This window comes from Amphiura filiformis, chromosome 16, assembly GCF_039555335.1.
Source record: "Amphiura filiformis chromosome 16, Afil_fr2py, whole genome shotgun sequence".
NCBI lineage: Eukaryota > Metazoa > Echinodermata > Ophiuroidea > Amphilepidida > Amphiuridae > Amphiura > Amphiura filiformis.
In genome coordinates, this window is record NC_092643.1 from 23,707,908 (window position 1) to 23,726,996 (window position 19,089).

The 19,089-nt window shown below is 35.4% G+C and overlaps 1 protein-coding gene across 1 annotated transcript in view; it reads left to right on the forward strand.

Moving 5' to 3' along the window:
• The window catches only part of LOC140135748 (N(6)-adenosine-methyltransferase catalytic subunit METTL3-like), a 48,820-nt gene extending 39,702 nt beyond the window's left edge, over positions 1-9,118 (forward strand). Inside the window, exon 15 of the mRNA XM_072157358.1 lies at positions 7,945-9,118. Coding sequence (XP_072013459.1) covers positions 7,945-8,068 — 124 coding nt within the window. The 3' untranslated portion in view covers positions 8,069-9,118. The remainder of the gene's footprint in view (positions 1-7,944) is intronic.
• The last annotated feature ends 9,971 nt before the right edge of the window (positions 9,119-19,089 follow it).

The window sequence follows — 19,089 nt, forward strand, 5'->3', positions numbered from 1 at the left end:
GCCTGTGTTTTACCACGCCATGGTGATAGAATCGCACTCTGCGTGTTTAAAATATGTGACCAAAACAAACATGTCAAAAAGGTTCATTTGGATACAAATGCGCGGTCAAACCACCAAATTCTGGTGGTAAGGGCGACAAAAATTTGCCCAGAAGTTTCTCAGTCGACAACCCAGAACGATGAAGGAGGGACGAGGCTAAACACTCCATAATAGCTTGTAAATCTATGGGAAAGTTGTGGAATCTGACATAATACTGTAAAAACTCGTCAGTTACATATGTGCTTACTATCGAACGCTTTTGAAAACATGAAATTATACCAAAGTCTGGCGCTTTACCAACTGAGCTAATGGAATTGAGACACACATTTGCAGGTTTACTTGTTCGTATAACTATGTGTATCGATGATTTGCTTAAAACCCTTTACACTTTTGTGGATGGGGCTCTTTATGTTTGCATGTTTTAAAAGCGCTCAATAGTAAGCACATATATATGCTAACTATCAAGTTTTTATGGTAGAGCGATTCAACAATGAATCCAGATCACTTGCACAAACGATTACAGAAGAAATAGATTATTTTGTTTTTCAGGGAAATGGATTGTTTTCCAGTTGTCTAACAAATGTCAAAGCCTAATTTAGAGCAATATCTGTTCAAATTGTGGGATAGGCTTTAATGACAGGAGTTCATAACAATTAGTTTTTAGCAGGTTCCCTGTCGGACAAGTTTAGAACTGTCTTAAAAGACAGGCTGTAGCATAGGAGACAGGGTGTTTGCTATTCACCAGTCATTTTGGATTGACAATTTGCTCCTGGGACAGGCAAGATTTATGCCTCAATCTATGCTTGAATAACAAGACAGGACTGATAAATCAAGGCTGTAGCAATTACAGCTATTTGAACTGACTGAACACCCAGAAAGTGCACAGACCTGGTTTATGTTTTTGAGTCAAATTTTGGACAGAGTTTTGGTGACAATATGGGGCACTTGTCAAATTCTAGCTACTGCCTGGGGACTACACTGGAGTATGATAGTGTACACATGGGTGGCCAACTGTTTTCACAACACCCCCTATTAAGCTATCTTAATTTAATAGTTATAAGCTTTCTGTGATATTTTAGGGTCATTTTAGCTTCCGACCAACCCCATTTCAAAAGTATGCCCATCTGCCTGTTAAATGCTGTAGGGCCAAATATTGCAGCTTAAATTGATGTTATTACAGAATTAAAAACTGATCAACAACATTTTGATCTAAATATTCATTTCAGAGAAGCCATTCTCAATCTGATTTATCAAAAATGTGAGTTATTGTTTTTGATAATACCAGCTGTTGGATTGTATGCATAAATCAATCCAAATTATGAATACAAAATCAAAATACTCTAGGTTTTTATTCAACATTTGATAAAGTAGGAATAAATGTAAAATATCATGTATTAAATGTTGCTAAATATTTTTAACTTGTTTGACAATGATGATGATATTAAACACCTGATCAATCTGTACAATTTGGTAGTTTCCTGTGCTGTGATTTTGTTTTGAAAGCTGTACAATTAATGTCAGGTTTTATATCGTTATGAATTCGGCAGATGGCCGAATCTGGATTCGGCTTTTGGTAAATCGGCTTTTGGTTACGCGTGCATTATTTTTGAATGAGAGAACAAGGGATCAATGCTTAATAATAATGCCTTTTGTCTAGCTATTGCCTACAATTTATCACGATTGATTGAGTGCAGTTTCTAAATCATAACAATAGCAGGTAGTTAGTAGTGGTCCAAGTGAAAAGGTTCAAGGAAATGAATGAGGTGTCGTGGTATGTAGCTGAAAAAGATAAATGGAGATAAATGAGCTATACTCTTTAAACAATGCAATCATTAATTTACTGGAACAAAATTGTGTTTCACTTTATTATATATATAAAACAAGAAAACAAAGCATCAGGAGAAAAAAGGGAAGTACATATGTATAGAAACTAAAAAAGGAAGTATGTAGGAAATAATTTCTGCAGTTTTATATCTCGTTCTCAAAAATTGCCAAAAAGTTATTGCATTGAATAAAGACACACCGATATATCAACAGTGTTTCAATTGTCCCGACTACTGGTATTGGTATACAAGGAATATTTTTTGAAAAATAGAGGTGATATTCAGTTGACACAGCCTAAAAAGGGGTTCTACATTAATACCGTATGCAGAAATGCCAACTCTCCCTATTTTAGATTTTTGTCCATTTTGACACCCAAAGTTATGTGCCATTGAAGTTGCATGTAATTTTGAAAACCTATTTTTTTGTTTGAGTCCTCCCTATTATCTGGATGTTAATTTATTTATACCATTCGGTCCATAGGCCTGGCACAGCCCAATATTGCAAAAGCAATAAAGGAAGGCCAAAATGTTGGCATCACTGAATATGTGCTAAGATTAGGTCCCTTTTAAATGTTGTAATAATGTAATTCAATTCAACTTGACACCTCATTTGTTCAAACTGAGTAAGAAATGACAGGGAACTTAACTAAGACCCCTACAAAAAGTAGCTTATGGACTACTAGGCAATTTTCAGGATTTGTTCATGTACCTGTAATTAGCTCTGGTTGAAGGGCAGTGACCCGATTGACAGAAAGCTACCCCAGTAATATCAATGCCGGAGATGTTTCATTTAATGGCATGAACGAAAATGTGGTGAATTGTGGTAACCATAACCGTTCACAATCGTTCATATGCAGGAATATCCGAATTGATCATAATGTAGTTTACAGCATGTAGTTTTTGTTGTTTGCTTTTATATTTTGTTGTCTGTCCCTGAAGAAGAGCAGTTTATCTGCTCGAAACGTCGGTTGTTTTTTGTCCGTTTAGTGTTTGACTGCTATGTACACAGTGATTTTCATCACTTCCAGTGTACTGTTTTCCTGACACTTTTGTGGGCTCTGGAATTGGCAATTTTGGCCATCGAACTTTGCTTATTTTGTGCCTACTCTGGATGTTTGGTTTAGCGTGTCTGTTTATATGCACAGTGATTTTCATCACATGTTCTAGTGCAGTTTTTTATTACCATTGATCCTTGTTGTTTTTGCAGGTTTAGCACTTTGTGAGCCTTGGAACTGGTAATTTTTGGCTATCGAACTTTGCTTACTTCCTATGCCTACATTTGCTGGTTTTGCCCCCCCTGCATATTGTCTAGTCTGTATTTTACTTGTTTCCCCACATCAAGTTGGTGTACCTTGCTCGTTTTCCTTTCTGATCATAATGGTTTCAGGGAATTTTTTTGGAATTTGCAGGAGAGCATTAAATAGCTTTCAAGGAGAGCTGTGTAGAGAATTTACAATATACATGTAATTTGAGAGAATGGTTTTAACTAAGGAGAGCTACAATTCACTTTCCTATATCAGATTTAAGGAGAGCAGTAGAGAGCGATTGCTCTCCTCAAAGGCAGTCCCAGGTTTAGGACCTTAGGAGCTCTTAGGTTTCCCAATGGTGAAGGGGGAAGCAAACAGTACCCCCCCCCCCAAAAAACCTGAAGCAAGATTATACCACGCTGCACTAATACGTTCATGGGGTACCTCTGCATTGAACCATATCATGTTGATCACTCACACCTTTAAAAGATTAGTATCTTTAAAACAGTATTGTATTCAATCTATGATTGCAGACATACACAGGTGATTAGTGAGTGCAACCTGCCTGTAGTGCTGGGCGATATATGCAGAAATTGTGTTCCCCTATTCCTATGATTATTACATCACTTCGTCAGCGAATACCAAAGTTTAACACCAGTGCGCTCTGGTAAAGACAACATCCGACATCGAAATGAAAGATGATATAAGGGTATTTCTACATTTTTCTCACTGTCAACAGGGTTCCCACGGTCCTTGAATTTCAATTTGAAAACGCCTTTTCAAGGCCTTGGAAATTTGCAGAAGGTCCTTAGAATTGGAATTTTACCTGAAGTATAATTCTGACAAAATTGGGGGAGTAGAGCTGTCACTTTCGTTAATATGTGCCACATGGAGAGCCGCATCATGATTTTTGCGTTGTGGCAAGTCCTTGAAAATCATGCTTTTGGACTTTCCTTGAATTTTTAAGGCTTCAAGGTACAGGTACCCTGTGTCAAATTTCGGTGGTACCCAGCTGTGGTTCCAGGATTGTCAAAATACTATTGGGACCCAAAAATTGTCAGAAGTTGGCCGATTTTGCCCCAACTACCTCCTGGTATGGTGCAAAAAAGCAACTAGACACAGCAGATATTAAACTTTAGGGTGGGTTATATTCATACCTTATATAAAATAGACAATTACACAAAAAATCTTATTTTTCATGCATTTTATTTTTCAATTTGTACAAACTACAAATAATGACTTTGTTCTTCAAAGCACTGAAGCTGTGTTTTAATCTGGTACCAAATGACTGTCCTCTACCAAAGAGATAATGTAACAAAACTATTTTGTTTACATAAAATTATGTCATTGTAAAAATGTAACCAATAGCAACAATGCCAAAAGCATGTGTACCTTTAATTTCAATGTTTAATTTTTATCCTGATTTTAAAAGTTTTATTTCTTTTATGATGTACAAATTTTACAAAATATCAGCACTGTGTGACCACTGGTCGTCAGAACACATTGTCAGATTTCTCCAACTACTATTGATATTTTTTGTGTTCAAGCTCAAAATCAAAGCAAATTCTATAATTACCAAAATATAGAATGTTGTTATAACTTACAAAGTCTAGGTAAATATCCAATGTTTTGGAAAGCAAGTATCTGGTAAAATATGTCTTTAGGTGGCTAGAGGCTGCTCGTGTGCAATAATAAGCTTTAATATAAACGCCTTATTATTAATTCAAATTCACACTGCAGATTGTTTTTGATAATCAAAAAAATGTGAATACCAGCTCATTTTCGGATATATTTCATAATCAACTTCCCAATGAATAAAATCATACTGCTCTATCACATCATGGTTATATGTGAAGGACTGCAAAACAATCCTGCTATCCTATACAGTTATTTTTTCAATGTATTAACTGTTAGTTAAACACAAAGTGCGGTAGCTATTGGATTACGAGATATACGAATCCTTGATAGAGTATCTATAACTGGGAAAGATATCCTGTGAAGTTATTTTTAATACTATGATATATGGAAAAAAATACACAATAATTGCCGAAGCACACACAGTCATGATTCTTCAGTAGAGTTGTTAAAATACAGGGCGTTCCTGAAAGATTGTGATTCGGAGCTAGTTCGGTTCTTCTGCTATATTTACAAGCATAAATATCCTAATTGAAACTCCGAAACACAGAGTATGGGGGTTACCAATAATAATTATAGTACCCTTTTCAAATCATCAAATAAATTTTGTTTAGGAAATACAGCGATTAACCCAAAATCATGATATTATCATCAATGGACAAAATTAGCATGAATTTCGGTGAAATAGCTTTATTTCCTGAACATAAATTTGATCATTTAAAAAGGACACTATTGGAAAAACCTCATACTTTAGAGTTTCCATTTTGGATGTTTATCCTTGCAAGAAGAGCGATGGATCCTAACTACCTCCGGTAGCAATCTCTCGGAAACGCCCTGTATGGACGGAGTTAAAGAGAACCTGTTGTGTACTATGCTATCCATGAATTGGAGCTGTCAATGGCTACCAACTCAAAAGACAACACCTACGTAATCTCTACTGTAGTATCAAGATAGAATCCCATCCTACAGAGTTAAAACGAAGCGCCATCGCATGGTTACCATTGCCAGCTCCGATTCATGGATGGCTCCAAATAGCACGCAACAGATTTCCTTTAATTCACATACAAAACGGTAACTGCACGTTAAGAGATCATTTGAAAGAAGCCCAAACAAGTGTCAAGATTTCCATCAAATATTTCAAAACATACATTTACCTGTCTTGTCTTAAGTTCAGAGTACCGATAGCGTTTCACACGGTTAGGTTAGCGCGAGATTCGATATTGCCACTGCGCCATCCAGCATTGCGTTACTCTCAACTGAAGACAAGATACACTGTAACTCGACAAACTCAAGCAAGTAAATCGTTGGGGTATTACATTCACCCTTAACAGAAATTACTGCCTAAATCTGGAAGATACCACAAAACGGGAAGAAAAACAACCACCACCATAATACACATTTCTAACATTTACTCAATTTATAATCAAGAAAATCAAGAAGATTATCTACAATAATATAAATGTACTGGGTAAACAAAATAAACAAATCGAGGTTGGAAACGTAACAAAATATCATCTTGAAGTAAGAGTTGTACGTGTGACAAAGGTTTCAACTAAGCACTGCACAAGAGGCAAAATCTTTTACACAATGGTATCAATCAGACATTGAAAACAATTAAGTTGTTAAAGTTGGGCAGACAAAAATTAAGGATGACTGCATGTTCTTATTACAATTGAATGTCATCTCTTTGGAAAATATTTGTGCTTACCAAAAATTAATCTCCATTAATAACACTACAGCAAGTTCATTTGTCAATTCTCTACCACATTAGATAAGAATGGAAATATTTAATCAGGTGGGCTGTTACGACTCTTGTTTATCTAATACTGGATTAAAATATGATTATATGATTGTAAACTTTGCATCAATGACCAGCTCCGTTGTTAGTATTATATATGCGTAACAAAAATACGTAATTAGGCTTGCTTATCTATCAGAAAGACAACCTGTAACGTCTTATATTTCAATTTGGTACTGAATACACAAATATATTAGTTTTGTAACAATCTTGTTGCTTTCCAAATCGGCCGTCAAAGATGACTTTGTTTTAGGTACCGGTAACCAGAATAGAAAGACATTTGTCACACAACATACGTGGAGAATGTGCATGAAAAAAATGCACAATTTGAAGTAGTAAGAAGATAACACAAGCATGGATTGAAGTCATGAAGTGTTCAACCATTTTTATCAATTCAGTACTGACTTGAATTATGCTATAAAATTCATTGTAAACATAACAAATGGGCTACAAACCGTGCATATTGAAACAATTACAAAATAAGGGTTACCAGTGAAATACATTTAAGTTGCACTTGGACATCAATACAGCTAACTAACTGTAACGAGTGTTGTGCATTCGTGTGAGTTCGGGTAAAAGGTGATTTTGGCCTTGAGTCAAGTACGGCTCGTAACAATATGTACAATGCTTAAAATGATGTTCTGAAACAGTCATTATATCCTTTAAATCCAGCAAGCACAAAAATGTTTTTAAAACTTTATTAGTCAAATGTATTTTGGTTTTGGTCTAAATGGTTTAATATTTAAATGTTGTGTTATATAATTTTCATGAAAATATCTTTAAGACTTTTTTATATGAAAAACATTACAACATTTCAAAAATAGTTTTGGCAAACATGTTTGCAAAATGTTCTGTCACCACATAAATAACAGTGTATTAGAATGTTTACAACAAGTTTTCAAAAATATTACAATATTTTATACCCTTTATATACCCTTTATATAACGTGACATGTAAACTTTTTCTTTGAAACGTATTGTGTTTGCTGGGCTATTTGGCATTATGCAAAAACCAAACCAAAATATAGACTAGAATATAGAAAAATTACTTAATTTGTGTACATCGTGGAACATACTCTTTGCGTGGCTGTGCGTAGTAAGCACAGCCACGCAAAGCGTAGTTGTTCCATGATGTACACAAATTATTTTTTTTTCTATAGGCATGCGGGGACAAATACGCATTCAAGTATGTACTGCATATGTACTGTAGCAACTGCATTGATCTGTGGCTTTTGTACAACAATTACTGGCTGTCCTAATGGATATAGACTCCAAAACTTGGAATTTAGGTTCAAAAGTCTGCCCTGTCAAAAACATTTGTGTTTGGATCAAATGTTTAAAACTTTGCCATCACAGCCACTACGTTTAACCGGTTTCCCCTTTCTCTTTTCTTTTTTTACCAGGGTCACGTTAGGAAACCAACTAGATGGAATTCATATAGTAGAACCTGACATGATAGAACGATTCAAGGTGGTCTATCCCGACATGAATCCAGTGCACTTATTAAAACCATTGCAGAAGAAATAAAGAGATGACAAGACTGTACGGCATAAAATATTTTCACTACTACCCTGAAATTTCAGGGTAATTGTGCAATGGGTTATACGACCAAAGTAGTTATAAATCATTTGTCATCTACCAGGGGGCACGGTGGCCGAGCGGAACGGGCTCCGACTCATAATCGGAAGGTTGCGGGTTCGAGCCCCGGCAACGCCATCATGTTATGCCCTTGAGTATGGCACTTTATCTCGATTACTCCTCTCCACCCAGGTGTATAAATGGGTACCGGCATTCTTAAATGCTGGGAAGGGAACAGACTCGTTGTGGAGGTGTAGCGATCCCCCTATAGCAACATTACATAGAGTACATAGAGGAGTCTGGCCCAATCGCAAAGGAAAGGGAGATGGGCACTCTGATCACTGTTTATACAGGATCATCCCCTTTACCTTTACTTGTCATCTACCAACTGCATATTTCATGTGTTATGCTAGTTAGTTACGACTGAAACACTTGGCGTTCGTATGGTGTCGTACTCAAGAAAATATTGTGTACGATTTTGTATCGGTGCCTGTGTTTTACCACGCCATGGTGATAGAATCGCACTCTGCGTGTTAAAAAATATGTGACCAAAAACAAACATGTCAAAAAGGTTCATTTGGATACAAATGCGCGGTCAAACCACCAAATTCTGGTGGTAAGGGCGACACAAAATTTGCCCAGAAGTTTCTCAGTCGACAACCCAGAACGATGAAGGAGGGACGAGGCTAAACACTCCATAATAGCTTGTAAATCTATGGGAAAGTTGTGGAATCTGACATAATACTGTAAAAACTCGTCAGTTACATATGTGCTTACTATCGAACGCTTTTGAAAACATGAAATTATACCAAAGTCTGGCGCTTTACCAACTGAGCTAATGGAATTGAGACACACATTTGCAGGTTTACTTGTTCGTATAACTATGTGTATCGATGATTTGCTTAAAACCCTTTACACTTTTGTGGATGGGGCTCTTTATGTTTGCATGTTTTAAAAGCGCTCAATAGTAAGCACATATATATGCTAACTATCAAGTTTTTATGGTAGAGCGATTCAACAATGAATCCAGATCACTTGCACAAACGATTACAGAAGAAATAGATTATTTTGTTTTTCAGGGAAATGGATTGTTTTCCAGTTGTCTAACAAATGTCAAAGCCTAATTTAGAGCAATATCTGTTCAAATTGTGGGATAGGCTTTAATGACAGGAGTTCATAACAATTAGTTTTTAGCAGGTTCCCGGTCGGACAAGTTTAGAACTGTCTTAAAAGACAGGCTGTAGCATAGGAGACAGGGTGTTTGCTATTCACCAGTCATTTTGGATTGACAATTTGCTCCTGGGACAGGCAAGATTTATGCCTCAATCTATGCTTGAATAACAAGACAGGACTGATAAATCAAGGCTGTAGCAATTACAGCTATTTGAACTGACTGAACACCCAGAAAGTGCACAGACCTGGTTTATGTTTTTGAGTCAAATTTTGGACAGAGTTTTGGTGACAATATGGGGCACTTGTCAAATTCTAGCTACTGCCTGGGGACTACACTGGAGTATGATAGTGTACACATGGGTGGCCAACTGTTTTCACAACACCCCCTATTAAGCTATCTTAATTTAATAGTTATAAGCTTTCTGTGATATTTTAGGGTCATTTTAGCTTCCGACCAACCCCATTTCAAAAGTATGCCCATCTGCCTGTTAAAATGGGGGGTTTTCATTGCTGTAGGGCCAAATATTGCAGCTTAAATTGATGTTATTATAGAATTAAAAACTGATCAACAACATTTTGATCTAAATATTCATTTCAGAGAAGCCATTCTCAATCTGATTTATCAAAAATGTGAGTTATTGTTTTTGATAATACCAGCTGTTGGATTGTATGCATAAATCAATCCAAATTATGAATACAAAATCAAAATACTCTAGGTTTTTATTCAACATTTGATAAAGTAGGAATAAATGTAAAATATCATGTATTAAATGTTGCTAAATATTTTTAACTTGTTTGACAATGATGATGATATTAAACACCTGATCAATCTGTACAATTTGGTAGTTTCCTGTGCTGTGATTTTGTTTTGAAAGCTGTACAATTAATGTCAGGTTTTATATCGTTATGAATTCGGCAGATGGCCGAATCTGGATTCGGCTTTTGGTAAATCGGCTTTTGGTTACGCGTGCATTATTTTTGAATGAGAGAACAAGGGATCAATGCTTAATAATAATGCCTTTTGTCTACAACCATGGCCAAAATGTGTTGGGACACTTATGGAAAACGTACACTATAGTATGACCTTATTTCCGTTATTATTAACGTGATAAAGTGGAGGTTTCTTTGGTGTCAAGCCTAAACACTTTCCTAACACCCCAACCCTCCCCTTCCCCACCAATCAATGTTGGGTGCCACAAGGCTCGTGTGACCAAAAAGTCGAATTCAACATTGATCGGGGGAGTGGGGGCTTATTTACATTACCCTATCAAACCGTCCCAACACTTATGGCCAGCATTGTCTCTAAGGTACAAAAATCTAATTTTAAAATGTGTGTTTTGGCCCATATCTCCTCAACCATAGCTTGGATTTTCATCAAATTTTACATGAAAACGGAGAAACTATTTATCTTTTCACTTATATAAAAATTATTGCATTTTCCTCATGTGATTTAGGGATACGGTCACGTTTTATACGCAATATCATGTATTTTACAGTGCGTTCTGAACATTATTAGCCTATGCCAACTACGTATTTTGCGTAAAATGACGTTTTATTTTGAAAGAGTAGTGATTTAATCACCAGAAATACATGATATTTGTTGACAGGAATTGATTGAAGTCTTTTAAAAGAGTGATTTTGGGAAAAAATACTTAAAATTTAAAAAAGCTAATTTTAGAAGAAAAAAACAAAACTTTAATCATTTTCATCGTTTGCATCAAAAACGTATGTGGTATTTGCAACGAGTATATCGTGTAAATATAATCATAGTCGGCAGGAGTAGGCTTAAATTACATTTTATGACTGAAATTTATTAAAGCGCTTTCAAAGAAACTTATAGTAAGTATAGAAAGTAAAATATAGGTAGACATACAGAAAAAAAAGAAGGACGGACATTGGCAAAAATTAATAGAACGACGAATATAATATGATGAAGGATATTGTAAAATAATAACAAAAAGAAGAAAAAGAAATCTAAATAAATTCAGGGCTCGAACCCGTGTCCACTGCGCCTGTGGCAGATGCCGTATCCATTGCGCCACAGAGCTGTGTAACTTCAACAGAGCTTAAACTATAATATAATGCTATTCAACAAAAATATTTACGGCATTTGTTCATAGGGTGTTGGTTGACATTGTGCTCTACATTTAGTGCATGTATATAAATATACGCTCTACACACGATATACAGTCCAAAAAATACATTTTACGGCATTTGTTTCATTAACTGAATATTTATCATATAGCAGGTGTTGGCTGACATTGTGCTCCACATTTAGTTCAGTTTTGTCCGGATAAAATGACTACGTACAAAATCGGACTGTATACGTCTTTAAAGTAAATTTTAATATAATATTACTTTCTTTTATTTTTACAAACGTGTATATCGTTCGTTTTATCCCAAATCATTACCCCGGCCCAAAACTGAAATATAGTGGACACGGGTTCGAGCCCCTGAATTTATTTATATATCTTTTTCTTTTTTTTTGTTATTATTTTACAATCATCCTTCATCATATCATATCTGTCGTTCTATTAATTTTTGCCAATGTCCGTCCTTCTTTTTTTCTGTATTTTGTTGCTTCATTTGTGGTAGACTGCGGTAAATTGGGAAAACAAGTGTGCATGGGTTCGATTCCTTTATTTGTTTTTTGATCACGAGATGTTGTGATAACTTTTATCTTCTTCTATAGCTGTAATGTAACATTTTAATTGGTGGAAACAATAATTTTCCATTTTAAAACCCAAGTTTTTGACAGTTAAAGTGACGAATAGTGAACTTAGACAGGGCCAAAATGTCGTTTTAAGACATTTTAAGTGACCAGTCCCTAAATTTCAAATGTAGCCATCCAAAAATTTTTTGGTAAAGCCACATGATAAGATCTCTAACTGCTCCAAATTTGGTGTCAATATCATATTTACTTTTTGAGTTATAAGCAAAAAACTGAAATTAGATGATTTTTTTTTCAACTTTTCAAATACAACCATGGCCAATATTTGTTGGGACACTTATGGAAAACGTACACTATAGTATGACCTTATTTCCGTTATTATTAACGTGATAAAGTGGAGGTTTCTTTGGTGTCAAGCCTAAACACTTTCCTAACACCCCAACCCTTCCCCTTCCCCACCAATCAATGTTGGGTGCCACAAGGCTCGTGTGACCAAAAAAGTCGAATTCAACATTGATCGGGGGAGTGTAGTGCTTATTTACATTACCCTATCAAACCGTCCCCACACTTATGGCCAGCATTGTCTCTAAGGTACAAAAAATCTAATTTTAAAATGTGTGTTTTGGCCCATATCTCCTCAACCATAGCTTGGATTTTCATCAAATTTTACATGAAAACGGAGAAACTATTTATCTTTTCACTTATATAAAAATTATTGCATTTTCCTCATGTGATTTAGGGATACGGTCACGTTTTATACGCAATATCATGTATTTTACAGTGCGTTCTGAACATTATTAGCCTATGCCAACTACGTATTTTGCGTAAAATGACGTTTTATTTTGAAAGAGTAGTGATTTAATCACCAGAAATACATGATATTTGTTGACAGGAATTGATTGAAGTCTTTTAAAAGAGTGATTTTGGGAAAAAATACTTAAAATTTAAAAAAAGCTAATTTTTAGAAGAAAAAAACAAAACTTTAATCATTTTCATCGTTTGCATCAAAAACGTATGTGGTATTTGCAACGAGTATATCGTGTAAATATAATCATAGTCGGCAGGAGTAGGCTTAAATTACATTTTATGACTGAAATTTATTAAAGCGCTTTCAAAGAAACTTATAGTAAGTATAGAAAGTAAAATATAGGTAGAACATACAGAAAAAAGAAGGACGGACATTGGCAAAATTAATAGAACGACGAATATAATATGATGAAGGATATTGTAAAATAATAACAAAAAAGAAGAAAAAAGAAATCTAAATAAATTCAGGGCTCGAACCCGTGTCCACTGCGCCTGTGGCAGATGCCGTATCCATTGCGCCACAGAGCTGTGTAACTTCAACAGGCTTAAACTATAATATAATGCTATTCAACATGCATGTATATAAATATACGCTCTACACACGATATACAGTCCAAAAAAATACATTTTTACGGCATTTGTTTCATTAACTGAATATTTATCATATAGCAGGTGTTGGCTGACATTGTGCTCCACATTTAGTTCAGTTTTGTCCGGGATAAATGACTACGGACAAAATCGGACGGTATACACGTCTTTAAAGAGTAAAGAATTTTAATATAATATTACTTTCTTTTCTTTTTACAAACGTGTATATCGTTCGTTTATTGTCCCAAAATCATTTTACCCCGGCCCAAAACTGAAATATATGTGGAGCACAAATGTCATCCAACACCTGCTATATGATAAATATTCAGTTAATGAAACAAATGCCGTAAAAGTGTGATTTGTTTGACTGTTTATCGTCCGTAGAGCGTATATTTATATACATGCATCTTGAATAGCATTATATTACAGTTTAAGCCTGTTAAAGTAATACAGCTCTGTGGTGCAATGGATACGGCATCTGCCACAGGCACAGTGGACACGGGTTCGAGCCCTGAATTTATTTATATATCTTTTTCTTTTCTTTTGTTATTATTTTACAATATCCTTCATCATATCATATTCGTCGTTCTATTAATTTTGCCAATGTCCGTCCTTCTTTTTTCTGTATTTTGTTGCTTCATTTGTGGTAGACTGCGGTAAATTGGGAAAACAAGTGTGCATGGGTTCGATTCCTTTATTTGTTTTTTGATCACGAGATGTTGTGATAACTTTTATCTTCTTCTATAGCTGTAATGTAACATTTTAATTGGTGGAAACAATAATTTTCCATTTTAAAACCCAAGTTTTTGACAGTTAAAGTGACGAATAGTGAACTTAGACAGGGCCAAAATGTCGTTTTAAGACATTTTAAGTGACCAGTCCCTAAATTTCAAATGTAGCCATCCAAAAATTTTTTGGTAAAGCCACATGATAAGATCTCTAACTGCTCCAAATTTGGTGTCAATATCATATTTACTTTTTGAGTTATAAGCAAAAAACTGAAATTAGATGATTTTTTTTCAACTTTTCAAATACAACCATGGCCAAAATGTGTTGGGACACTTATGGAAAACGTACACTATAGTATGACCTTATTTCCGTTATTATTAACGTGATAAAGTGGAGGTTTCTTTGGTGTCAAGCCTAAACACTTTCCTAACACCCCAACCTCCCCTTCCCCACCAATCAATGTTGGGTGCCACAAGGCTCGTGTGACCAAAAAAGTCGAATTCAACATTGATCGGGGGAGTGGGGGGCTTATTTACATTACCCTATCAAACCGTCCCAACACTTATGGCCAGCATTGTAGCTATTGCCTACAATTTATCACGATTGATTGAGTGCAGTTTCTAAATCATAACAATAGCAGGTAGTTAGTAGTGGTCCAAGTGAAAAGGTTCAAGGAAATGAATGAGGTGTCGTGGTATGTAGCTGAAAAAGATAAATGGAGATAAATGAGCTATACTCTTTAAACAATGCAATCATTAATTTACTGGAACAAAATTGTGTTTCACTTTATTATATATATAAAACAAGAAAACAAAGCATCAGGAGAAAAAAGGGAAGTACATATGTATAGAAACTAAAAAAGGAAGTATGTAGGAAATAATTTCTGCAGTTTTATATCTCGTTCTCAAAATTGCCAAAAGTTATTGCATTGAATAAAGACACACCGATATATCAACAGTGTTTCAATTGTCCCGACTACTGGTATTGGTATACAAGGAATATTTTTGAAAAATAGAGGTGATATTCAGTTGACACAGCCTAAAAAGGGGTTCTACATTAATACCGTATGCAGAAATGCCAACTCTCCCTATTTTAGATTTTTGTCCATTTTGACACCCAAAGTTATGTGCCATTGAAGTTGCATGTAATTTTGAAAACCTATTTTTTGTTTGAGTCCTCCTATTTTCTGGATGTTAATTTATTTATACCATTCGGTCCATAGGCCTGGCACAGCCCAATATTGCAAACGCAATAAAGGCAGGCCAAAATGTTGGCATCACTGAATATGTGCTAAGATTAGGTCCCTTTTAAACGTTGCAACAATGTAATTCAATTCAACTCGACACCTCATTTGTTCAAACTGAGTAAGAAATGACAGGGAACTTAACTAAGACCCTACAAAAAGTAGCTTATGGACTACTAGGCAATTTTCAGGATTTGTTCATGTACCTGTAATTAGCTCTGGTTGAAGGGCAGTGACCCGATTGACAGAAAGCTACCCCAGTAATATCAATGCCGGAGATGTTTCATTTAATGGCATGAACGAAAATGTGGTGAATTGTGGTAACCATAACCGTTCACAATCGTTCATATGCAGGAATATCCGAATTGATCATAATGGTTTCAGGGAATTTTTTTGGAATTTGCAGGAGAGCATTAAATAGCTTTCAAGGAGAGCTGTGTAGAGAATTTACAATATACATGTAATTTGAGAGAATGGTTTTAACTAAGGAGAGCTAAAATTCACTTTCCTATATCAGATTTAAGGAGAGCAGTAGAGAGCGATTGCTCTCCTCAAAGGCAGTCCCAGGTTTAGGACCTTAGGAGCTCTTAGGTTTCCCAATGGTGAAGGGGGAAGCAAACAGTACCCCCAAAAAAAAACCTGAAGCAATTCGCCAGCAAAGTGATGTAATAATCAGATTAACTACCATAGCAATAGGAGAAAACAATTTTTGATTATACCACGCTGCACTAATACGTTCACGGGGTACCTCTGCATTGAACCATATCATGTTGATCACTCACACCTTTAAAAGATTAGTATCTTTAAAACAGTATTGTATTCAATCTATGATTGCAGACATACACAGGTGATTAGTGAGTGCAACCTGCCTGTAGTGCTGGGCGATATATGCAGAAATTGTGTTCCCCTATTCCTATGATTATTACATCACTTCATCAGCGAATACCAAAGTTTAACACCAGTGCACTCTGGTAAAGACAACATCCGACATCGAAATGAAAGATGATATAAGGGTATTTCTACATTTTTCTCACTGTCAACAGGGTTCCCACGGTCCTTGAATTTCAATTTGAAAACGCCTTTTCAAGGCCTTGGAAATTTGCAGAAGGTCCTTAGAATTGGAATTTTACCTGAAGTATAATTCTGACAAAATTGGGGAGTAGAGCTGTCACTTTCGTTAATATGTGCCACATGGAGAGCCGCATCATGATTTTTTGCGTTGTGGCAAGTCCTTGAAAATCATGCTTTTGGACTTTCCTTGAATTTTTAAGGCTTCAAGGTACAGGTACCCTGTGTCAAATTTCGGTGGTACCCAGCTGTGGTTCCAGGATTGTCAAAATACTATTGGGACCCAAAAATTGTCAGAAGTTGGCCGATTTTGCCCCAACTACCTCCTGGTATGGTGCAAAAAAGCAACTAGACACAGCAGATATTAAACTTTAGGGTGGGTTATATTCATACCTTATATAAAATAGACAATTACACAAAAAATCTTATTTTTCATGCATTTTATTTTTCAATTTGTACAAACTACAAATAATGACTTTGTTCTTCAAAGCACTGAAGCTGTGTTTTAATCTGGTACCAAATGACTGTCCTCTACCAGAGAGATAATGTAACAAAACTATTTTGTTTACATAAAATTATGTCATTGTAAAAATGTAACCAATAGCAACAATGCCAAAAGCATGTGTACCTTTAATTTCAATGTTTAATTTTTATCCTGATTTTAAAAGTTTTATTTCTTTTATGATGTACAAATTTTACAAAATATCAGCACTGTGTGACCACTGGTCGTCAGAACACATTGTCAGATTTCTCCAACTACTATTGATATTTTTTGTGTTCAAGCTCAAAATCAAAGCAAATTCTATAATTACCAAAATATAGAATGTTGTTATAACTTACAAAGTCTGGGTAAATATCCAATGTTTTGGAAAGCAAGTATCTGGTAAAATATGTCTTTAGGTGGCTAGAGGCTGCTCGTGTGCAATAATAAGCTTTAATATAAACGCCTTATTATTAATTCAAATTCACACTGCAGATTGTTTTGATAATCAAAAAATGTGAATACCAGCTCATTTTCGGATATATTTCATAATCAACTTCCCAATGAATAAAATCATACTGCTCTATCACATCATGGTTATATGTGAAGGACTGCAAAACAATCCTGCTATCCTATACAGTTATTTTTTCAATGTATTAACTGTTAGTTAAACACAAAGTGCGGTAGCTATTGGATTACTGAGATATACTGAATCCTTGATAGAGTATCTATAACTGGGAAAGATATCCTGTGAAGTTATTTTTAATACTATGATATATGGAAAAAAATACACAATAATTGCCGAAGCACACACAGTCATGATTCTTCAGTAGAGTTGTTAAAATACAGGGCGTTCCTGAAAGATTGTGATTCGGAGCTAGTTCGGTTCTTCTGCTATATTTACAAGCATAAATATCCTAATTGAAACTCCGAAACACAGAGTATGGGGGTTACCAATAATAATTTTAGTACCCTTTTCAAATCATCAAATAAATTTTGTTTAGGAAATACAGCGATTAACCCAAAATCATGATATTATAATCAATGGACAAAATTAGCATGAATTTCGTGAAATAGCTTTATTTCCTGAACATAAATTTGATCATTTAAAAGGACACTATTGGAAAAACCTCATACTTTAGAGTTTCCATTTTGGATGTTTATCCTTGCAAGAAGAGCGATGGATCCTAACTACCTCCCGTAGCAATCTCTCGGAAACGCCCTGTATGGACGGAGTTAAAGAGAACCTGTTGTGTACTATGCTATCCATGAATTGGAGCTGTCAATGGCTACCAACTCAAAAGACAACACCTACGTAATCTCTACTGTAGTATCAAGATAGAATCCCATCCTACAGAGTTAAAACGAAGCGCCATCGCATGGTTACCATTGCCAGCTCCGATTCATGGATGGCTCCAAATAGCACGCAACAGATTTCCTTTAATTCACATACAAAAACGGTAACTGCACGTTAAGAGATCATTTGAAAGAAGCCCAAACAAGTGTCAAGATTTCCATCAAATATTTCAAAACATACATTTACCTGTCTTGTCTTAAGTTCAGAGTACCGATAGCGTTTCACACGGTTAGGTTAGCGCGAGTGAGATTCGATATTGCCACTGCGCCATCCAGCATTGCGTTACTCTCAACTGAAGACAAGATACACTGTAACTCGACAAACTCAAGCAAGTAAATCGTTGGGGTATTACATTCACCCTTAACAGAAATTACTGCCTAAATCTGTAAGATACCACAAAACGGGAAGAAAAACAACCACCACCATAATACACATTTCTAACATTTACTCAATTTATAATCAAGAAAATCAAGAAGATTATCTACAATAATATAAATGTACTGGGTAAACAAAATAAACAAATCGAGGTTGGAAACGTAACAAAATATCATCTTGAAGTAAGAGTTGTACGTGTGACAAAGGTTGAAAACTAAGCACTGCACAAGAGGCAAAATCTTTTACACAATGGTATCAATCAGACATTGAAAACAATTAAGTTGTTAAAGTTGGGCAGACAAAAATTAAGGATGACTGCATGTTCTTATTACAATTGAATGTCATCTCTTTGGAAAATATTTGTGCTTACCAAAAATTAATCTCCATTAATAACACTACAGCAAGTTCATTTGTCAATTCTCTACCACATTAGATAAGAATGGAAATTTTTAATCAGGTGGGCTGTTACGACTCTTGT